General features: G+C 58.7%; 2 protein-coding genes and 1 long non-coding RNA gene across 3 annotated transcripts; 2 read left to right on the forward strand and 1 right to left on the reverse strand.

Moving 5' to 3' along the window:
• Positions 1–40: 40 nt before the first annotated feature.
• Positions 41–6,797, forward strand: Rin1 (Ras and Rab interactor 1). Its single transcript, XM_005384412.2, has 10 exons — positions 41–1,007; positions 1,165–1,345; positions 1,436–1,550; positions 1,632–1,704; positions 1,815–1,906; positions 2,036–2,782; positions 3,043–3,348; positions 3,628–3,759; positions 3,891–4,042; positions 4,744–6,797. Exons 1-10 carry the CDS (start codon positions 925–927, stop codon positions 5,215–5,217), a joined length of 2,355 nt encoding a protein of 784 aa, XP_005384469.1. The 5' UTR covers positions 41–924; the 3' UTR covers positions 5,218–6,797.
• Positions 5,383–22,035, reverse strand: LOC102013839. The gene is made up of 3 exons (XR_260897.1): positions 21,954–22,035; positions 7,774–7,959; positions 5,383–5,467 (listed from the first exon to the last, which is right to left on the reverse strand). It is a non-coding gene; the product is annotated as an uncharacterized LOC102013839 (long non-coding RNA).
• On the forward strand, positions 16,845–19,759 carry Cd248 (CD248 molecule, endosialin). The gene is made up of 2 exons (XM_013514158.1): positions 16,845–18,460; positions 18,641–19,759. The coding sequence occupies exons 1-2, from the start codon at positions 16,880–16,882 to the stop codon at positions 19,547–19,549; spliced, it is 2,490 nt and encodes an 829-aa protein (XP_013369612.1). The 5' UTR covers positions 16,845–16,879; the 3' UTR covers positions 19,550–19,759.
• Positions 22,036–22,286: the final 251 nt, after the last annotated feature.

Below are 22,286 nucleotides of genomic sequence, written 5' to 3' on the forward strand. Positions count from 1 at the left end.
GAGTCCTCCGTGGGGAGTACCCAAGACAGGCAGACTCTTCCGGAGTCCCTGCAGTTTGGGGTACTCTGACTTGGGGAACAGGCTGGGGAAACAGATTGGGCCTAGACTTGGAAGCCACATGTGGCACAGGCAGAGCACACACGTGAAGCACGTGGTCTCTGGTGGGGAAGGGCCTGGTGCATGCGCTTGGAGGCCGGGTCAAGTCTGTACCTGCCCCAGTTGCTTGGCAGATCGGCAAGCAGGCTGGCAGGGCCTGTGTGTGGGTGGCAGCCAGCGGCAGCACCATGTGCTCACAGCCTCACCACCACACTCCCCCTGGTTAGCTCTGTGTCAGAACCACCCCCAGAACCTCAGTTAAGCAAAGGGGTTGGTTTCCATGGAGACACAGCATCCTTTTTCCTTGGCAACCTGAAATCCCAAAACCCAAGTTAGGTTTGGGAATGAGTCATTGGTGACCAGTAGGGGGTGCTCTCCTACAAGGCTGACCCCACCACCACCACCCAAGACAGGGAGAGATGAGCAACTGACCACAGTCTTAAGGTGACCCAAGGGTGTAGCCTGGCCTTCAGGGATGGAGTGGGCCCTGCTTAACCCCTCCCTGCTCCTGCTGCATGGTGAGAGGAGGCTGCCTAGGCTGCGGGAAGAACTGTGTGGAGGAGGCACCCTGCAGCTGGGGTTCCCAGCGTGGCGCTAGCATGGAGGTGATCCTGGACCTTTCAGGCTGGGCAGAACAGAGGAATTGGGGCCCTGGCCAGGCAGAGTGGACACAGAAGAGTTAACTGATGGGGTGTGACAGGGCGAACCGCCCTCAGGAAGTGTTACTCACCGCTGGGAATGTGTGCGCCTGTGCCTGGGGGCTGAATTCTCTTCCTGAGTCCTAACCGAAGGAGCAGCCTAACAGAAGGAAAGAAGGAGCTCCTAACCATGGGAGACCCTGGAGAGCCAGAGGCACACCATGCCAGAGCCCCCAGCCCAAGCCTCACCCACGGACACTTGGAGAGAGAAAAGTTAGTGAAGTTGGAAGGGTGGCCAGGTGGGGTGGAAAGGGACTGCACGGGAAGAGTCCATCTGGGGGCAAGGGAGGAGGGGACCCAGAAGCTGGGAAGGGGTTGGGCATGGGGGCCCCGGCCCTGGCTCCTGCTCAGTTCTGGGCACCCGCCCCAGGCCACCCCAGGACCCACTCTATGATGTACCTGATGCAAGTGGGGGCCAGGCTGGTGGGCCCCAGCGGCCCACACGTGCCGTGAGCCCTCGGGAGCGCCTGCTGCTCACCCGGCCCGTGTGGCTGCAGCTTCAGGCCAATGCTGCTGCAGCTCTGCATGTGCTGAGGACTGAGCCTCCCGGGGTGAGTCTTGGGTGACCCCGGCCAGCCGAGGGTGGGAGGAAGAGGGGCTGGACGGCGAGGCCCGAGCCTCCTGACCTTAGCCACTTGCAGACGTTTCTGGTGCGGAAATCTAACACCCGCCAGTGCCAGGCCCTGTGTGTGCGGCTGCCCGAGGCCAGTGGCCCCTCCTTCGTCTCCAGCCACTACATCCAGGAGAGTCCTGGTGGTGAGAGGGGCCAGCCTGGATGCAAGGGGCTGGAAATGGGGGTGGGGGAGGCAGAGAACGGTCTCACTCCGTGTCTTTTAGGTGTCTCTTTGGAGGGCTCCGAGCTTCTGTTCGCAGACCTAGTCCAGCTCATCTGCGCCTACTGTCACACCCGGTGAGACTGCCCACAGGGTGCCGTGTGTCTTCTGCCCTCCCCAGTCTTCAGACCCCCTTGCCCCCAACCTGAGCATCCCTCATTCCTGTCTGCCCCCCTTTCTGGCTCAGGGACATCCTTCTCCTCCCACTCCGGCTACCCAGGGCCATCCAACAGGCAGCCACCCACAAGGAGCTGGAGGCCATCTCCCACCTGGGCATTGGTAAGGGTCCCCTCCACCCATCCGCACAGACAGAGAAGCTGAGGTCAAGAGGGAAAGGGAGGGTGCCACACCTCTCCTTGGCCGCCCTCTCTGAGCCCGCCCTGAGGCCCCATGCTTTCTGGTCCCTAGAGTTCTGGAGTTCCTCCCTCAACACCAAGGTTCACCAGGGCCTGTCTGAAGGCGCACAGGCTCCCCGGCTGAAGGCCCGCTCCCCTCATGAGCTGGACCAGGGCACCGGCGCTGCACTCTGCTTCTTCAACCCCCTCTTCCCAGGGGACCTTGGCCCCACCAAGCGTGAGAAATTTAAGAGGAGCTTCAAAGTGCGTGTGTCCACGGAGACCTCCAGCCCCCTGTCTCCACCTGCCGTGCCGCCTCCCCCAGTCCCCGAGCTACCGGGCACATCCCTCAGCCACCCGGAGAGGCTTCCCGCTCGTCAGCTGCTGCGGAGGGAGAGCTCAGTGGGGTACCGTGTGCCAGGGGGTGCCAGCCCTAGCCTCCCACCCCTGCCCTCCCTCCAGGAGGTGGAATGCGGCTCCCCTAGCAGCTCCGAGGAGGAGGGGCCGCCAGGGTCCCGGGGCAGCCCCTCAGTCTCTCCCAGTCTGGGCCGCAAGTGGCACAGGCGGCCACTGCTTAGGTCCATGAGCTCTGCCTTCTGCTCCCTGCTGGCCCCTGAGCGGCACGTGGTCCGTGCAGCTGCCTTGCTGGTGCAGGACAGACACACAGGCGTGGGCCAGCTGGTACAGGATCTCCTGACGCAGGTGCGGGCTGGCCATGAGCCCCAGGAGCTTCAAGGCATCCGCCAGGCACTGAGCCGGGCCCGGGCCATGCTGAACGCGGAGCTGGGGCCCGAGAAGCTGCTGCCCCCTGAGAGGCTGGGTAAGGGCCACCTTGGATCTCTGCAGGTCGGTTCATGGCTCTCTATCTCCAGCCTTTCCCCAGCCACTTCTGTGTGCCTCACCGTGGTGCCGCCTGCTTCCCTGATGCTGTTCTGATGCTTTACGAGGCCCCCTTGCCTCACTGCTGTTCAAGTGGCTGCCACCCTCTGCGTCTTCCCCACTCCAGCCTCCCTCAGGACCTCCTGCTTGGTAGAGCTTCTGCCCCTTCTCCTGTGACCCCTCCTGCCCCTCCTCTGGCAGAACACGTCCTGGAGAAGTCGCTGCATCGCTCTGTGCTCAAGCCTCTCCGGCCCATCCTGGCAGCTCGCCTTCGGCGTCGACTTTCTGCTGATGGCTCCCTTGGCCGCCTGGCTGAGGGCCTCCGCCTGGCCCGGGCCCAGGGCCCTGGCGCCTTCGGCTCTCACCTGAGCCTGCCCTCCCTGGCAGAGATGGGGCAGGTGCGCCAAAAGCTACTGCAGCTGCTCCGCGCCTACTCACCCAGCGCCCAGGTCAAGCGGCTCCTGCAGGCCTGCAAGTTGCTGTACACAACCCTGAGGACCCAGGCAGGTATGCCTCCTACCTCCCCCTGCCCAACCCCCTGACTTAGAGGCAACCCTCCCGCAAGGGGGAGGCTCCCAGGACCCTGGAATGGCACAGCTGAGAAGAATAATCCTACCCTTCTATCTCAGATGATAAAACCAAGGCCTCTGTACAGCTATTCTTGTGATTGCTGGGGTGATCCCACGGCCCAGGAGCTGGCAGACAGAGGGAAGGGGTCATTATCTCAGTCAAGGATTAGACTCTGACCCAGAGAAGCCTGAAGCTTTCTCCTCCCATGTCCCTAAGGGGAGAGTGCAGGTGCTGACGAGTTCCTGCCACTGCTGAGCCTCGTCTTGGCCCAGTGTGACCTTCCTGACCTCCTGCTGGAAGCCGAGTATATGTCAGAGCTTCTGGAGCCTTCCCTGCTCACTGGAGAGGGTGAGGGGTGCCGCCTCCCTGTCTGGGTGGGCCTGGGGTCCTCAGCTGCTATATCGGCTCTGAGTAAGCAGCGACGGGGAGCAGGTCACCTCAGCCCTGCCTGAGCTGCATTCTGGCCCCTTGTGTCCCAGGTGGCTACTACCTGACCAGCCTGTCCGCCGGCCTGGCCCTGCTGAGCAGCTTAAGCCAATCTCACACTCTCCCTCTGAGCCCCGCGCAGGAGCTGCAGTGCTCCCTGAGGCTCTGGGAGCAGCGGTGCCTGCCTGCTACCCGCAGCTCCCAGGTAACAGGGCCCTGCCACCTCATCCACCCCAACCAGCCAGGCCCAGAGAGGCCCTGACATTCTCCTGCACAGTCCCCCTGCCCCGTCCCTTGCAGCGGCCTCCTATGGAGGGTGCTCCGTATACCTGCACTGGGCTGACACTCCAGCGGCAGCCCTCCCAAGTCTTCACAGAAACTGAGAAGTAATTATCCCCATTTTGCAGATAGGGCATTAAGACCACCGTGGAGAGGGAAAGGGACATAGGTAGCAGACTTGGGCCCCAAATCCCGGCCTCAGGCCTTAGCCAGGGTTCTGCCTCCCCTGTCCTCAAGCTTCAGCCCATCCTTGCATCTGGGCTGTGGCCCAGGTATCCTCAGAGACAGCCACACCCGTCCCTCACTCTTCTCAACCTTGCTTGCAAGTCCCAACTCTTGCAACTGGGTCTCTTGGGTTCATTCTGGCTCTACCTCTTCTTGGTTGTGGGGGCTTGGGCAAGTTTCTCTTTTCTTTGTGCCTCAATTTTTCCATCTATAAAATGGGTACCTGGGACAGCTATGAGGATTAAGCCAGTTGGTGCAGAATGAGTAATCTCCATGTGATATCATTTTGTCAGTTGGTTCCACATTTGGATACATAACAACCAAGGCCTGTTCCTACACTGCCTTCACTGGTCTGTCTGGCACCAGGCAGGACTGAGTCTTGTTTTTACTTCTCCTATACAGCACCTCCTCAGAGTGGCTTACCAGGACCCCAGCAGTGGGTGCACCTCCAAGACCCTGGCTGTGCCCCCAGGGGTCTCGATTGCCACCTTGAGCCAGCTCTGTGCCACCAAGTTCCGAGTGACCCAGCCCAATGCTTTCGGCCTCTTCCTGTACAAGGAGCAGAGCTACCACCGCCTGCCCCCAGGAGCTCTGGCCCACAGGCTTCCAACGGCTGGCTACCTCGTCTACCGCCGGGCAGAGCGGCCTGAGACCCAGGAGGATGCAAGACAGAAGATGGGTAGTGGGCAGCCAGAGGCAGGCAGCCGGGAAGAGGAAAAAGGAGTCCAGGGAGAGCGGAGCGTGGGGGTCAAAGCCAGCCCCAAGGACAGCAGGGGAGAATACAAGGCTGCTGAGCGGAGCAAGCATCAAGCTGGAGGAGGCTATGTGCAGGCAAGGGAGCCGGAGGCTGAGGGAAGCCTGGCCACAGAAGAGTAGCTGGAAGGGACCAGAAGATCCTCTGGGGCCGAAGCCTGCGGAGAAGGCCAGCAGAGCCACCAGCCCCACTCAGCAAGGCCACAGCCTCCTTGGCCACCCCCACCCCAGCCCTCTCCTGTGTCCGCCACCACCTGATACTTACCTCCATGAGCACATCTGCTGAGGGCTGGGGCCTGGTCACAGCTGAGGGACTGGGGTAAAGTTGAGGGGTTTAGGAGACCTCTGTGTCCTTTGCCTCTTCTTCTGCAGCCTGCAGGGGTGAGTGTGTCCAATAGGGAAAGAGTCCAACTGAGGCCTAGCCTCTGGCCTGCTGGGTGTGTGGGGGTCTGGCCCTGTTATATCTCCCCCCACCCTGTGAGTGCAGGGGGGCTACTGGGGCCCTCAAGGTCCTGAAAGGCTCAGTCACTTCTGGTGTCTGGAAGACTCAGGAAGGCAGCACAGTGCCAGCAAAGGTCCCTGGAAGGACCCGCTCCTCCCAGCCTCAGCATCCTCATCTGCAAAGTAGGGATGTAGGACTGCCTTGCCCACCTCCCGGAAGTGCTCCAGTGGATGACCTTGCTGGAAAGCAGAGCTCAGACCACAGGAGAAGGGAGGGGAGAAGCTGGGTGTTAGCAGCTCCCACTTGCTCCCTTCCATGAGCCCACCCCCTGCCCAAGGGGCGCTTATGAGCGGCTTTTCCCTCCATCAGTCTGGGAAGGTTATTGGCTGCAGGCCACGTTCTGGGGAAGAAAGCACCATGTTGGAGCTTCTCCCAGGATTGGAAGCCCTCCTAGGTACCCAGGGGAGTCGGCCAGTGGAAATAATGCCCACCTTCCGGAGCTGAGCTGGAATGGAAAAGAGGCTCTGAAACCATTTTCTCAGCACTAAACTTCTGGCCCTCATAAAAGCTTTATGGCGATGCGAGGCGTGGCGCATTGGCCCCTTTGAGGTACGAGAAGGCAACTCCCAAGACATAACACAGCAAATCCCCCCCAAGGCGGGGACAGCCCCAAAGGGAAACTCAGGAGGCAAATCTGAACAAATAAAAATGCCAATCGCTGACCACAAGGGGGCGCGTGCGGCCCAGGAAGCCGCCGGGAGGGTGCGCCCTAGGCAGGCGTCATGGGTCACTGTCTGTGCTCACCTGCAGCCTTAGGGCAACCTGGGGACAGCGAAGGACCGGTATTACTAGTCCTTGGGCCCCTTGGAGTTAGGGGTCTAGGTCATACCAGCCTTTCAGGGACTATTCCTCAGGAAGGAATTGTCCCGGGATGGAGGAAGACCCCAGCCAGTCTGAGTGACACTACTTTCATGAGCTGAGCACAAAGGGACATCAACCCACATATGACATGATAACCAGGAGGCAGAAATCATGGATGTGGGCTTTCACACAACCTATAGACAGCCCAGGTATGGGGCTCCCAAATTTCTCACTAGACTACTGAAATGCTCCGCTTCAACTCTGTGCTCCCCCCACCCCATCTCCTTACTGAGAGGAAGCCTCCCATTTATTCTGTGTGTGTCCTCCCTGCCCGCCCCCATCCCCAGTGCCTTGTTCAGTGTGAGCGCACAATAGGTGCTCAATAAAACCTGTCCATGGACTGGAGTGTAATAACTAGGAGTGAGGGACCCTAGGAAGGAAAAGGGAGGGCTGCTTCTGGGAATCTAACACAGGATGTGTCCAGCTTAGTCCCAGAGGAAGGACCTGGAATGTCTGCAGGGGATGCTTAGGGAACCCCAGGAACCGGATGTGGAGCTCAGACTAAGGAGCTGGGACTAAAGGAGCTAGGAACTGGAACAGGACCTCTGGGACCTCTCACTTCTCTCACACTCAGTCCCAGCTCCTACGCCTGGAATTTCATGTGCCCCTCAGCAATGGCTCATGGGAACACTCCCAGGTCCTCCAGCCCACTGCCTGGGGCTTTGGTCTGTGTGATTGCTCAAAGCTGCATGGCCAAAGGTCATGGTTCAGGGGCAGGAGCTCAGGCAGTAATAGTCCGGTTTATGACTGATATCATCCTCATTTGGCAGAGGAGGAAACAGTCTTCCTTGGGGTATGTGACTTCTTAAAAGCAAAAGATTCAAACACCAGGTTCTATAATTTCCTCAAATAGACTCACTACCTTGTCCACTCAACCATAACCTAGCAAGTACCTGGTATGGACCAAGCACCCACAGCCCCAGCCACAAGGAAGCAAGTCGAGTCTCCCCACCCTCACCCTGATCTGGTGCTTCGTCCCCACTGTGAGCTAGGGGTTCTGCACTCCCTCAAACGCTTTGTCCTCCTGGCAGAGGAAGCCACAGCTTTGGGAGGGGACATGACTTTTCCACTCTCACTGCCACAGGGCAGGCCTGGGACCCCGACCTGGTGTTGGTCTTTTGAGAGGAGCCAAGTCATTTCCTTGCTTAGAAATACTGCACTTAGCACTTCTAAAGTCACCCTTGTGGTCCATGTGAGTTTGTTTATTGTCTGTCTCTCCCTCTGGTGTGCTAGAGCCAAGTCAGCCTCATTCCCAGCTAAATCACGAGGGCCTAGGACAATGCCTTGGCCGGAATTGGCACTTAGTAAATACATACGGAATGATACAGCGTGATGGCTCCTGGGCGGCTCTGAGGGAAGTGCTCCCGTGTTCTGGATGGCACATTCTCCATCACTGCCAGCAGGGGGTGTGCACACCTCATCTCCAGCCTCACGCCAGGTGTCTTCTGTTGCGGCCGTCCAGCGGACTTGGAGAATCCAGAGGATCTATGTACAGCCTGGTGCTAGGAGAGAAGCAGGGATTCTGCAAAAAGGAACCTGAAAGTGGGTGACAGAGGAGCCCATTGTCCCATCCCTACGGGATGGCCTGAGCAGGGTGGGATGGACAGCAGACAGGGACCCACCCTGCCATGGCCCTGGGACCCATGTTCACATCCGCCATTTAACACACAGTGACACCCTGACCCACATTCCAACACAAGTGTGTGACACCCTCCCAGCCATAGCAAGTACAGTAACCCAGTCACCCCCAAAGTTAACAGGCACACCACAGCACTGAGATGACACGTGGGGACCGTCAGCCCAGACACCTGTGGTGATCAACTCCACAGGGACCTCCTGACAAACCTAGACCTACCCATGCGGAGCTCCAGCCACACCCACATCTCCCCTCAGGCGCAGTAACATACACCCTGGAAACAGCACTCAGCTCCGCTTCCCACACTGTCCCAACCCTGGATGTGCAAACACCCACGTGGGCACACACACAGACACACGCAACAGACACAGACACACTCGTGTGCTTTGTATACTTCTGAGCATGCACCAGAGCTCAGACCTCTCTCCTAACTAATCTCCCTCCAAGCCCTGGCCTACCCTGCCTTACTCCCAACCCCAGCCCCTGGTGGCCACGGAGGGGACTGTGAGTGGCTGGGTAGACCCCTGTGAGGGGTATGGCGACCCTGCCAGCCAGGCAGGAGGCAGAGGCAGGCAGCACTGGGCGGGGAGGCCTGAGCTCATCAGATTCCAGCAGGCGTGATTCACAGGAAGAGTTGGGGAGGGTCTGGGAGGGGCCCTGGGCCCGGAGACTGGTGCTCTGGGGGCCTGGGTGGGCTTGGGTCCTGAGGGTCCTGAGCCTAGAGAGAGGCTCCTGACCCAGATCAGGGGTTTTGGGGATTCTTGAGGGGTGGCCCAGCCTCAGGGGTGCCTGCGGGGTGGGGCTTCTGGGAGGGGCTTAGGCCCCAGAACTGAGCAGCACGATGAGACAATCAGCCCTGCCCACCCACCCCGCCCCACCCAGCAGCTGGGTGTCTTTAGTAGGGGTTAGGCCAAGGGCGGGGGTCAGGGGTGGGGTGAACTTCGAGATGGCCCCTCTGTCCCTCAGGCAGGCAGCCCAAAAGTGGACTCCAGAGGCCCTAAGGGGCTGGGTCTGCCTGGCCCGGTCAGTTGGGGCTGACAGGGTTACAGACCCACATGGCCCTGCCAGGCAAGACCTCAGCCAGACAATGAGAATGCACGGCTGTCCCAGCGCCAGGGATGTTTTCCTGCTGAGATCGAGCCCTCTGCTCCTGCCACCCCCAGAACCCCCTGCCTCTCCAGCCAGGCCGATGCTGAGCGGAGGTGGGGGCCGGGAGCCCAGGGTGACAGGAAGAAAGGATGGGGCTGGGCCGGGGCAAGGGCACAGGAAGTGCCTTTCTTGGAACTCTGCACCAAAATAGCCTGTTCCTTCTCTACTCTGGGTCTCCGTGTCCCACGGGGAGGTGTGTGTCACCAAGGAGACCCTCTCCAGGGAGGAGCCTAAATGGATCTCAGTCTGGCTTTTGCTCCACAGCCCCCATCACCCCCGCCGCAGCCTGTGCTGCACTTTGAAGTCCCAACATAAATATCACGTCTGCTTGGGTTCTCCTTCCGGGCCTGGTCACAGCCCCCAGACCTGGCGCCCACTCCAACCCACCCCAGAGGTGCAGTGCCAGGAGAGAGGAGGAGGGTGGACCACCCAGGGACAATGACAAGCCAGAGGCTGTGACAGAGACTGGAAACCCTGGAGACAGAGGGGGGAGATAAAAAAAAGGAGGCAGAGAACAGAGAGCTCCCAGCCAAAGGGTCCACGTTGCCGGCTGGAGAGTGGACAGGTCGCTGAGACCGAGGCAGAGCTGGAGACCCCAGGTTCTTCCTTGGAGAGCAAGAGAGGGGACAAGGAAAAGGCTCTGCAGGCAGCAGGAGGGGCAGGGAGCTACGGAGATCCCTGGGGAGGCTGAGGGGGCAGGAGGAAGAGGCGCTGACACAGAGAACAGGAAGGGAAAGTAAGAGCCTTCGAGAAAGTTCCAGAGGGGGTGGTGCAGGAGGGAAGGCTGAGGTACTGGGGAAGGGTGTGGCAGAAAGAGTTGTCCCTGTGGCCCTGACAATCATCTATCTCCCAGGGACTTTCAGTGCTGAAACCTGAATTCTAGTCCTTGGAAAACTGGAATAAGTTGTTCCCCCTAGGTGATAGGCCATGGGTACAGGGTCCACTCCCACAGGGACCCTTCCACAACTAAGGACACCTCATCCTTGGGGAGGGCTATCTGCACGCTGAGGGGCAGGTCTAGGCCTTTCCAGTTTGACATGGGCTCCAGGATCACCCCTCCCCCCGCCTGCCTTTTTTAAAGACAAGGTCTCATTATATAGCCTAGGCTGACCTTGAACTACAGATCCTTCTGCCTCAGCCTCCCAAGTGGTGGGATAAAATAGATTATCTTTCTTTTTTTTTTTTTCCCAGTACCGGGAACTGAACTCACGACCTCATGCTTGCCAGGTAGATGCTGTGCCGCTGAGCTAAATCCCCAGCCCCAATAGATTATCTTTCTTTGTTTCTTCCTCTTCTTTTCATCCTGTCTTCCTCCTCCTTCTTCCTCTCTCTCTCTCTCTCCCTCTTTGATATTGAAAACAGAACCCAGACTGCATTGAGGATCCCAAGTCCTTTTTTAAAAAAATTATTTATTTATTTATTTATTTATTTATTTTCAAACAGGGTCTCCCTAAGTTGCTAAATTGCCCAGCCTGGGCTCAAACTTGCAATCCTCCTGCCTCAGTCTCCCAGAGTACTGGGATTACAGGCATGTGCCACTACACATGGCTAGGATTCCCTTGAGGGCAAATGTGTCCAGATGTTCAGGTCCATCATCTGCCAGGAAAAGGAATTGGGCTCCCAGCTGGGCCTAAATTGGGCAATCAGGGGCAACCATATGCTTCCTTCTCACAGCTGTGCGTGCAGGTGTGGCCTTACTAGGACGGGGACACACACACACACACACACACACACACACACACACACACACACGTCACTTAGCTGCGCATATCCACAGAGATGGCAGGCCTGTGCAAGTGCACACACACTGTGTACCCACAAACATACACAGGGTCTCTCTCCATGGCAAAGGCACCACCCCACCGTCAGCCCTTCAGCAGGCAGACTTCACAAGCCTGTCTCTCCCACCGATTCTGTCCCCATGCATGGCCCCTTGCTACAGGGCTCCCCCAGCCAGAAGCACACAGGGAATGCAGAACACTGGGCTGGGGGCTACGCAGGCTTTCTTCCCTCCCCTCCTCCTAACCACCTCCCTCATCCGGGCCTCCGCCCCCCCACCCACCAAGTCGGTCCTGTCTTCGGACAGCCTGAGGCTGGGCTGGTTTGGGAAGAATTTAGACATGGAGGGCAGTGGGGGATGGGAACGTAGGGAAAGGAGGTGATTTGTACACAAAGCAATGCGCTGGCTCAGCAGCCCCGCGAGTGCCAAGGCTCTCTAGGACGCCGGCCCGGGGGGCGCCCCCCAATCACACCAACCTCCCCACCCGGCTGTTCCACGGGCCTGCTCAGGCCCAACCCCTACTGCAGGCCGCCCTCCTCTCCCCCATAGGCCCGCACGCTGTACGTGAAAGCACCATCTGCCCCTTGCTTGTCCGGGTAGCTGCCAGCCTCCTAATGGGTCCCTGGCCTCGGGTCCTCTTGGGGCTGTGGGCTTCTGTTTTCATGCCCCTCCTGAGGTGAGCTGCACCCATACAGCCCATGATCAGAGCGGGGAACCCCAACTCTGACTCTCAGTGTGGACAAGCTTAGTAGGTTCAATGCCACCCACCTCCCAGGCAGGAAAACACGCTGGCCTCAGGCCCCAGAGGCGAACACAGCTTCATGGTGACAGGAGAGCAGCACACTGGTCCTTGGGGGGGGGGGGGCAGCCCACGCTGTCCCACCATCCTGCAGAGCCATAGAGGTCCATTCTGAGCATGGCACTCATCATGGTGGCTGCTAGTCATGAATCAGAGCCTACCACGTCTGCCCGTACCCCATATCCACCGTGCATCTAAACACCTTACCCGTACACCCATTCATGTATACACCCCTACATCCATCCATCTGCACGCCTGTCTGCCTACCACCCACCCTTCCTCCTAACCATCCCTCTGTACACCCACTCATCCATCCATCCATGCATTCCTGGGGCTGAGACTGGGGATGTGGCTCAGTGGTAGAGCTCTTTTCTTGCATGCAGAAGGCACGGGGTTCGGTCCCCAGCACCACATACATAGAAAAACCAGTAATAATAATAAATACATAAACTAAAAAAAAAACCAAAACATCCATGCATTTCTGCGGTCATCCATTCATCCATGCACTGGCCCCAGCATCTGTACATCCATCTACCCATTCGTGCATCTCCCATGAGCCCAAGCAACCATCTACTTATCCACTCAGATATGGTGGTGCACACCTGTAATCCCAGCACTCAGGAGGCTGAAGCAGGAGAATCACTGGAAGTTTGAGGCCTACCTGAGCTACATAGTGGATCAAGGGCAGCCTGAAGTGCACAGCAAGACCTTATCTCAAAAAACCAGGAAAAAGCTAGGCATGGTGGTGCATGCCTATAATCCCAACACTCGGGAGGCTGAGGCAGGAGGATCGCTGTGAGTTTGAGGCCAGCCTGGGCCAGCCTGGGTTACAAAGTGAGTTCAAGGCTAGCCTGAACTGCACAGTCTCAAAAAGACCAAAATCAAAACAAAATAAAACAAAACAAACATATATATCCACTCACCCACCCTCCAAACATTTATTGCATCAATTAGCATTTCTCTGTGCTATGAGTAACTCAAGGTAAAACAGGCTCAACCAGACCAGCTGGGAAAGGAAGATCCCAACCAGCCCCTTTTTCACTCCTCACACCCAGATCTCTGAGGTTCTCACTGTGTCACTGTGTCCTCCATCACCCAAACCAGGGCTGAAAGTTCTGAGACAGCCTTGCCCCTACGTGGAGGAGGCAGATGAGTGCCAGGCACATTCCCAAGTTAGGTGCCCATGTGCACCTCCAGCATTCACCCTTGATCCACTGGACCTTGTTGGGAGCAAAGATGGCCCCTCTACCCGCTGCCACCATCCCACTCAGACTTCCCTCCATCTGCAAGGGGGCCCAGCTAGTACATCTGGAATCTGGCCTTTGACCCTCATCCTCCTCCTGTTTCCCTTGCCTGCTCCCCAAACCTTCACCACCACTAAAGCTGGGGTCCTGCCCTCTGATCTGACCCACCCACTCGCCAGACGGCCTGCAGCCTTGCTCTAAGACGCCCCGGCACTGGCCATTGCCCGAATCATGACTGGGCTCACCACACCCTTGGACCAGGCTCAGGACCGCCCATAAGGAGCCTCCAGAGGCTGCCTCCCCCAGCCCGGCCCGCCCTGCTCCCCGGCTCTGCAGCCAGCTCCCTCCTCTTTCCCAGACAATTGCAACAGCCTCCTAACGGGTCCCTGGCCTCGGGTCCCCTCCACCCACTAAAACCCAGCCTGAGAGCTCTCCCACCATGGCCACCACAGCGGAGCCTTGGCTCTGAGGGGCAGCTTGGTGGCCTTGCAAAGCACACTGCTTCTCCCTTCCTGCTGTTCTGTCTCCTGTGCTCTCCGCTTCTAGGCCCACCCATCCTGAGCGCCTACCTCAGGACCTTTATCTAGCTGCATCTCTTTTCTCTCACCACCATTTCTTGACATTGTGTCTCATTCCCAGCTTGAAGGACGCAGCAGGGGACTACAGCAAAAGAGAACTGGAGTAAGAATCAGGAAACCTTGGTTCTAGCCTGAGCCCTGCCACTGACTTGCTCTAAGACTCACGAGCCTCAGTGTCCCCAACTGCAAAATGACTTGCTGGTTTCAAGCGACCTCCCAGGTTAGGAGGGCTGACTCCAAGGGGTCGGCCAAAGAGTATGGGGAGCAAGTAGGCTTTACTTCAGGGAGAACCCCAGCTCTCCTTGCATCTCCTTAAACACTCATGGGAGCCTCATTCAGTCATTCAACAAACCTTTAATGAGCAGTATCTATGGTCTAGGAGCTGTCTAGACTTTAGGGATACAGCAGGGAACAGGACCATGACCCCTAGCATGGAGTTCACAGTCTCCCAGGGCAGAGGTTCTCCACTGAGGGTGACGTTGCTGTGGAGCAGTGTCTGAGGACAGTTTTGATTGTCTCAAACAACTACCAACATCTAGACAGAAGTCGAAGATACTGGTAACCGCGCCCAGGTACAGCACAGGCCTTACAACACTGTCCTGCACTGCAGATCGAGGTGGGAGACTGGCCAGGAGGGTTCAGGCCATAAGGAAACGACAAGTAAGTCTATTTATACCATGTCAGAGAGTCATAGTGCACAGGGGAAATGGAGCAGGATGTGGGGCAGGGGCTGTGGATTCCGACACTTAACTGAGACCAACTGGAGAAAAGTAAAGAAAGAAGAAGAGCATTTGGAGATGGCAGGAAATACGCTCCAGGCAGAGGCGCTGCCAGGTGAAAGTCTGAAGGCAGAGTGTCCCGCAGGCTGGGGACCAGCAAGGAGGCCAGAGAGGCCAGTGCAGAGGGAGTGAGAGGGATGGGGTGGGAAGAGTTGTTTGGAGCCAGGTCACGTGGCGAAGACTTTGACCTTACCACTGACCAAAAGAATGACCAGAATTGACCTAAGTTTTAAGAGCATCCTCCTGCCAGGTGTGGTGGCCCTTGCCTGTAATTCTGGCATTCTGGGAGGCTGAGGCAGGAAGATCATTACAAGTTTGAGTTCAAGGGTTCGAGGCCAGACTGGGCTACATAGTGAGCTGAAAGCCAGCCTGTACTACATGGGAAGATCCTGTCTCAAAAATAAAAAACTTTAAAAAAAAAGAATAAATAAGAGCAAGCATCCCTCTGGCAGGGTGGAGGTGAGAGAGAAGGTGTGTGTGTGTGTGTGTGTGTGTGTGTGTGTGTGTGTATGGTTTCAAGATGCTAGTGGCATGGGCAAAGGGTGGGTGGCAAAGAAGGTGATGGGAAGTGGGCAGGCGTGGGTTGATTCTGAGAATGAAGTCAAGAGGACTTGCTGAGAGGCTGGACTTGGGGTGTGGGAGAAAGAGAGGAGTCAAGGGTGAACTCAGGGGTAGGCTATGCCTACTGCCTTTCCTCCCCCAAGAAGGAGAGTGAGTCCATGTGCTTCAGAGGCAAAGACCTTGAATTTTGGGCACAGAGCAGGCATTTCATAAGCCCTGGTTCTTAGACACTGGCTGGGTGTGCAGGGCCAGGCTGGTACTGAAAGGCGGATAGTAAAGGCCAACCTGCCCACCGCTACACACTCAGAAGACTAAGGGACATTTGCCTCACGCTTCACAGCTGACAAAGCCCTCTGTGCTGAGATGCACTAGCCACACTGAGCTAAAAGACCTGGACACAGTATCCCCATGTTGTACATAAGAAAAATGGAGGTTTGGAGAGGGTCAGTAACCTTCCTGAAGCCACACAGCAGATCAGAGGCAGAGTGAGAAGCTGTACCCGGGCAGTATCCTGAGTGGTAGAACCTCTTCTCTACCTCCTCATCCCTGGCTCACCTGTCTACTAAGAATATAATGGGTCAGCCAGTGTCACATGCCTATGGTTCCAGCTACTTGGGAGGCTGAGGCAGGAGGACTGGTTGATCCCAGGAGTCTGGGGCCAGCCTGGGCCACATAGCAAAAACTCATCTCAATCAATCAATCAGGCATAAAAAAATGTGATACAGCTGCGAACATGAGTTAACTTTCAACCACCTCCTCGGGATTGTCCTGGGTGACAGGCTCGGTCTGATGGCCTCCAGAGGTCTGGAGGGAGAGTGGAAAAAGGTCCTCCTATGCAGCGGCCCCTGAGGGATGGGGAGGGCTCCACAACATGAAGCCCCTGTCACACACATGTGAATGTGTCACTGTGTGTCCCGTGCCCATACATGGTCTTGCACCGGGCCCATCACAGCTGGATCTGCCCAGAGAGCAGCCCAGCCCCCGCCCAGCCCCCTAACCCACACACTCTGCCCTCCTGCAGCAGGAGCCCAGAGAGGCATTTCCTGTTTGGGGGCTTCTCCTCCCCCTCTAATCCCAGGTTCCCAGTGTCCCCAGCTGAGCAGGGGTGAAGAAGAGGCAGTCCTTGCCCCTCTCCCTGCCCCCTCGGGCTGGCCCAGCTGGAGCCAGGACTCTGGGGAGTGGGGTGACGGAGGAAGGGACTCGGAAGGGACTCAGGGAACAGAGAACAGAGCGGGGGTAGGATGGTTAGGGCGTCCAGGCCTGGGTCATTGGCCACTCAGGGCCTGTACAGGAACGTGAGGGACCTCACAAGCTCAGCCATGTGGGCTGCCACACCATCTCGGAAGGAGCACCATCGGGGTGGAGCATGTCAGCAGATGTGCACTGGGGGACAAGGGTCTGCAGGCTCGCCTGGGCCAGGTGAGGCAAAGTGCTGGATTGGCAGTTCTGAGCCGGGCACAGAGGGTGGCCCTGCGTGTGCCCCTGCCCAGGGGGTGGGGAGAGGAGCATGCACATGTAAGTGCGTCTGTTGGTGTTGGGAAAGTGAACTTAGCTGGAGGAACTGAGCCCCTGGATTGCAGTGCACTGGGGTTTGGAGGGTCCCGTCTCAGCAAGCAACAGATCCTGGCTTCCTGACTCCCAGCCCTGTGGGGCCTGGGGCAGTCCCTATACTTTGCCTCCTCCCTCCTCCACCAACCCCAGCACCCCCACCCCGCTGCTTCCTGCTCCCGTGGCCCTGGGGGAGCAGGAGCAGGAGCTGGCAGCCGCCCCAGCCCACTCCTTACAAGGCCTGAGCCCGGCCTAGGCCCGCCCCCTGGCCCGCCTGCTGGAGGCCCCGTCCCTCCCCCTGTCAAGAGCAGCCGCAAGCCCCAGCCAGACCAGTCAGGGGGCGTCGTGATGCTGCTGCGCCTGCTGCTGGCCTGGGCGGCCGCAGTGCCCACACTGGGCCAGGCTTCCTGGCCCAATGAGCCCCACGCAACCTGCGGGCCCAGCAGCTGCTATGTTCTCTACCCCGAATCCCGCACCTTCCTGGAAGCCTGGAGGGCCTGCCGTGAACTAGGGGGCAACCTGGCCACACCGAGGACAGCTGAGGAGGCCCGGCGTGTGGACAGCCTGGTGGGCACTGGCCCAAAGGACAAGTTGCTGTGGATTGGACTGCAGCGACAGGCACGGCAGTGCCAGCTGCAGCGCCCACTTCGTGGCTTCACATGGACCACGGGAGACCAGGACACTGCCTTCACCAACTGGGCACAGCAAGCCACGGGAGGGTCCTGCATGGCCCAGCGCTGTGTGGCCCTGGAGGCCAGCCATGCCCATCGCTGGCACGAGGGGTCGTGCACGTTGCCTATTGATGGTTACCTGTGCCAGTTTGGCTTCGAGGGTGCCTGCCCAGCATTGCCGGATGAGGCCGGCCAGGCCGGCCCCATCGTCTACACCACACCCTTCCACCTGGTCTCTACGGAGTTTGAGTGGCTGCCCTTCGGGTCCGTGGCGGCTGTGCAGTGCCAGGCTGGCAGGGGAGCCTCTCTGCTCTGCGTGAAGCAGCCTGAAGGAGGTGTGGGCTGGTCCCAGGCTGGGCCCTTGTGCCCAGGGACTGGCTGTGGCCCGGACAACGGGGGCTGCGAACATGAGTGCGTGGAGGACATGAATGGTCAGGTGTCCTGCCACTGCACTGAGGGCTTCCGGTTGGCAGCAGATGGGCGCAGCTGTGAGGACCCCTGTTTCCATGCTCCGTGCGAGCAGCACTGTGAACCTGGTGGGCCACATGGGTACAGCTGCCACTGTCTCCTGGGCTTCCGACCAGCAGAGGATGAGCCACACCGCTGCGTGGACACAGATGAGTGCCAGATTGCCGGTGTGTGCCAGCAGATGTGTGTCAACTATGTTGGTGGCTTTGAGTGCTATTGCAGAGAGGGTCACGAGCTCCAAGAAGATGGCAGCAACTGTACCCCCACAAGTGCCATGGGCACCAGGGCTTCCCAGGACCTTGGAGAAGAGGTGGTGGACAATCGGGAAGAAGAGGAAGAGGAGGAGGAGGTGCAGGAGGCCTGGAAGGACTTTAAAGGTGGCTGGAGAAAGGATGCTGGGATCCTGTGGATGAAACCCACACAGCCACCGGACTTCGGCTTGGCTTATAGACCCAGCTTCCCAGGACAGCGAGAACCGAGGAGACCCCATCTGGAGCCCACCTGGCCACCCCCACTCAGTGCCCCCAGGGTCCCCTACCACTCTTCAGTGATCTCTGACACTCAGCCCGTGGTAATCTCTGCCACACGCCCCACACTGCTTTCTGCCCGCCAGACCCCTATTATCTCTGCCACACACCCACCCCTGAACCCTGCCCGCAGACCTCCTGTGACCTCTGCCCTGCGCCCCACACTGCCTTCTGCTCACCAGATCCCCCCACACCCACCCTTAAGCCCTGCCCATAGACCTCCTGAGATCTCTGCCATGCACCCCACTCTATCTTCTGTCCACCAGACCCCTATTATCTCTGCCACACACCCACCCCTGAACCCTGCCCGCAGACCTCCTGTGACCTCTGCCCTGCGCCCCACACTGCCTTCTGCTCACCAGATCCCCCCACACCCACCTTTAAGCCCTGCCCATAGACCTCCTGAGATCTCTGCCATGCACCCCACTCTATCTTCTGTCCACCAGACCCCTATTATCTCTGCCACACACCCACCCCTGAGCCCTGCCTATCGATACCCCATGATCCCTGCCATGCACCCAGCTGTGCTTCCTGAACACCAGCCTCCCATGATCTGGAACAACTATCCACATCTGCCTTCTGCCCACCAGCCCCAAGTTATCTCTGTAGCTGCCCCAGCACAGCCCCCTGCCCGCCAGCCCCCTGTTACCTCAGCCAAATATCCCCAGTTCTTCCCTACCCACCTATCTCCCATGTTTCCGGACCCTCAGGTGGCCGACACCCAGACCACCACTCATCTCTCTGGAATTCCAGCTAACCCTGCCCCCCTGGACACTACCCCAAGTTCCCATCAACCTCCTCCGTTCATAGATGTCACAGGCGTCAGGGCCCAAGCCCCCCAGCTTTCTTTTACCCGAACTGTCCAGCCCACCCTCCCCACTACCTCTGGGTCACCTGGGACCCCTGCCCATCAGGCCCCTGTGCCGACTGCCACCCAACTCCCAGCCCTCCCTTCTCCTTTGCCTCCTGAAAGCCCAGCTAACCAGACCTCACGCATCAGCCCTATACATCCCCGTTCCAAAGCTCCCCAAGTCCCAAGGGAAGGTGGCCCTACTCCCAAGGTGGTCCCTACAGCAGTTCCAACAGCTCTGGCAGAGGCTGGTCTAGCAGGTCAAAGCCAGAGGGATGACCGGTGGCTGCTGGTGGCACTCCTAGTGCCAACGTGTGTCTTCCTGGTGGTCCTGCTTGCACTAGGCATCGTGTACTGCACCCGCTGTGGCCCCCACGCACCCAACAAGCGCATCACTGACTGCTATCGCTGGGTCACCCACGCTGGGAGCAAAGGCCAAACAGAACCCGTGCCGCCCAGGGGCAGCTTCACAGGGGTACAGACCTGCAGAACCAGCGTGTGACAGGGCACAGATGCCCCCTGCAGATAGGAGGAAGGGACATGGCTGGACACATGGCTGAGGCTTCACCGGGGACCCAAGGGGGCTGCCCAGCTGGACAGAGGGCTTCCTGTTCCCTGGATCCAGCACTCATGACAGAGGACACACCAAAGCCCCCAAGACCGCAGGGGGTGGGTGCTGGGGTCTTCTCCAATAAATGGGGTGACAACCTCAGCCAAAGCGCCTGACCCTCATTGATGCCGGAGGGGAGGGTCTGGGAAGACTCAGAAAAAACGGAATGGATCTTCTTTCAGTTTGTCTAGGTAAGGTAAGACCCCTTAAGCGATGGTATGTTTCAGGGATTCTCAGGGAAGTCGGAGACCAGAGAGGGCAGAGCCTAGGGATGGTCACACAGTAAGGCCTGGGAACTGAGATTTAGCATATTGGTTCCTCTTTTATCAAAACTCCAAGAAGGTGAGGATGAAACTAGGGGAGGATTTAGGAAATTGGGGTTTAGGGGTCAGACAGGCTCTGGGGCTGGCGGTCTGTGGGAATGAAGGGGGGTATCTGGTGGGTGAGTTGCTCTGAACTTTCTTTCGAACATCCTTTTCTATCCTGGCGGGCTGCCCAGAAGTTGGGGCTGGGACCCAGGTCACCTAAGGATGCTGCCACCCTCTCTGGATTGTAGGTGCTCTGGGAGGCGCTGCTCCCTCTTGCTTTAGGGAGGAGGCAGAAATCAGAGCCTAGGAGGCTAAGGTGGAGAAAGCAGGAAGTCAAGAGAACTAGGTCCGTCTCCCTGGGCAGTCTCTGGAGCAAGGCTACGGTCTCAGGGCCACACTGCACACTTCTTCGTGCGGGGTCGGGGTGAGGATGGTGCAGGGCAAGAGAGAACACACTCCAGCGAGGCTGAGGGCTGCTCAGGGCTGAGGAGTCCCAGGATCTGGGGTAGGAGGCCCGGTTAGAAATCACTGCAGGAAGATTACAGAGTATGGTGTAAACCCCCTCATCCTGGGCTCCTTGTCTGGGGGTAGGGAGGCAGGACCAGGACGCAGAAGGCGCCGGTTCCCACCGCCTGTATAATTTTTTAGTTTCAGCCTCTCGAGACCTCTAATTAAGACCGAGCAGAGACGCCTCCACTACCCCGCCAGGCGAGGAGAGGCGGCTCAACGCCCCTTCCCTACCTGGAGCCCTAGGACACCCTTTGGCCCAGAGGCTGAGCCCCAGGGGAGCAGGAGAGGAGGGGCCGAAGCCGGGCACAAACCCGGAGGTCGCAGAGGGGGCGGAGGGAACGCTACGCACCGCCCACGGTCGCAGCTCTCACGTTCCCCTAACTCAAACCAGACGCCCCCGCTAGATCCTGCTGAGCTTTAACCTCGGAGAAGCTCGGAAGGGAAGGGTTGCTGGATGGAAGTGGGGATCGCAGGGTGCTCCGATGCCTTAGCCTGGGGAGGAGGTGCGGGCTCAGCATAGGGAATGAGAAGATCAGCTGGACGGGAAGCTCTGAAGCTTCCTCCTAGGAGCCCAGGCGGAGCATCCAGAGCGCCACGAGGGCAGGAAGGAGTTAAATGCACCGCAGTCGGAGGGGGATGGGAGTGGGGAAGGGGGCCCAGGGCCGGCTCTTTGTCATCTGGTAATGAGCACCAGATGCGGAGCTGCGTGCGGGCCTAAACAGACGGCCTCCCAGGGCAGAGCCCCAGCCTGCACCAAGGCCCGGCTCCGCCCCAGCGGAGAGCTGTGTTTCAGGCCCCGCCCACTGACTCCCAGGGCTCTCCCCCCTCCCCCCCAAAGGCGGCTGGGGACTCCGGCACTATCCGCGGGGCCGCTCAGAGCTAGGAGCCACGCCCACCACGGCTGTCCAAAGTCCCCTTGGGAGCGCTCCAGAGGCCCCGCCCACCAAAGCCACAAGCCTCACCCCCCGCCAGCTCGGATTCCTAGAGCTATTGCCCCGCCCCTCTGCCCTCTCAGCCCCGCCCAGTCTCTCGCGCAATCCCATAAGCCCCGCCCCTCCCCTGCGCCCCTCACGGACGGGCAGGGATTAATCTCTGCCTCCCAGAGGTATGAGCTCCACCCAGACTTTACACATTCACTTGTGGTTAAGTGCCCCGTTTAACACAACTGCAGACTCCGCCCCTTCACAGGGCCTTCGACGCTCCAAAAAATCTTGTATCTTGCAGTCATTAACTCTGTCCAGGAGAGACACAAACTCCGCCCTCCGGCGAACGTGTAAAATTCTCAAACTCTTTCGCAGTTTCCGCTGCTAGCTACAAGTACCGCTGCTTCGCTGAACTCACCCGGGGAAAACCGCCCCCCACACACGGCTAACACTTCGGACGGAGGAAGCAGCACGTCTACATGAGCCCCTTCTCCTGGGCCGGCTCACAGAAGATGCCCGCGGGCCCCGCCCCGATAGGTTTTAAATCCAACCCACCTAGAGAATTCTCTTGTCCAGACTTTGCCAGCAAGCAGCGCCCACGCAAGGACAAAACCCAACATCTCCACCAGGCTCCGCCTCCTGCTAGTGCAGAACCCGCCCATATTTAAATTTCCCTTTCTTGGGCTGCAAGCCCCGCCCACTCTAGGCCTCGGTCCTTTACCGCCTTCAGTGGGCACCCAGATCCGCTAGTCTTCAGAACCCCTGTTCTCTGACCAGGATGCTCTGAACCCAGTCGTAGGACCCTCTCCTCCCCTGTGTCTGCTCGTCCACATCCCCAGTTCTCTGGACCGAGCGCCCGGCGGATGTTGTCCTTGAATGGGCCTTCAT

Source organism: Chinchilla lanigera, unplaced genomic scaffold (genome assembly GCF_000276665.1).
Source record: "Chinchilla lanigera isolate Chin_1 unplaced genomic scaffold, ChiLan1.0 scaffold00021, whole genome shotgun sequence".
NCBI classification, from domain to species: domain Eukaryota; kingdom Metazoa; phylum Chordata; class Mammalia; order Rodentia; family Chinchillidae; genus Chinchilla; species Chinchilla lanigera.

What these genes read in the sequence shown, in the direction of transcription:
- Rin1 (XM_005384412.2), top strand. Translation starts at nt 925, where the DNA reads ATGGGAGACCCTGGAGAGCCAGAGGCACACCATGCCAGAGCCCCCAGC. An exon ending in TGAGGACTGAGCCTCCCGGG is followed by an intron (nt 1,346 to 1,435) that starts GTGAGTCTTGGG and finishes AGCCACTTGCAG; the next exon opens with ACGTTTCTGGTGCGGAAATC. An exon ending in CTGCTACCCGCAGCTCCCAG is followed by an intron (nt 4,043 to 4,743) that starts GTAACAGGGCCC and finishes TCTCCTATACAG; the next exon opens with CACCTCCTCAGAGTGGCTTA.
- Cd248 (XM_013514158.1), top strand. Translation starts at nt 16,880, where the DNA reads ATGCTGCTGCGCCTGCTGCTGGCCTGGGCGGCCGCAGTGCCCACACTG. An exon ending in CCACTCTATCTTCTGTCCAC is followed by an intron (nt 18,461 to 18,640) that starts CAGACCCCTATT and finishes TCTTCTGTCCAC; the next exon opens with CAGACCCCTATTATCTCTGC.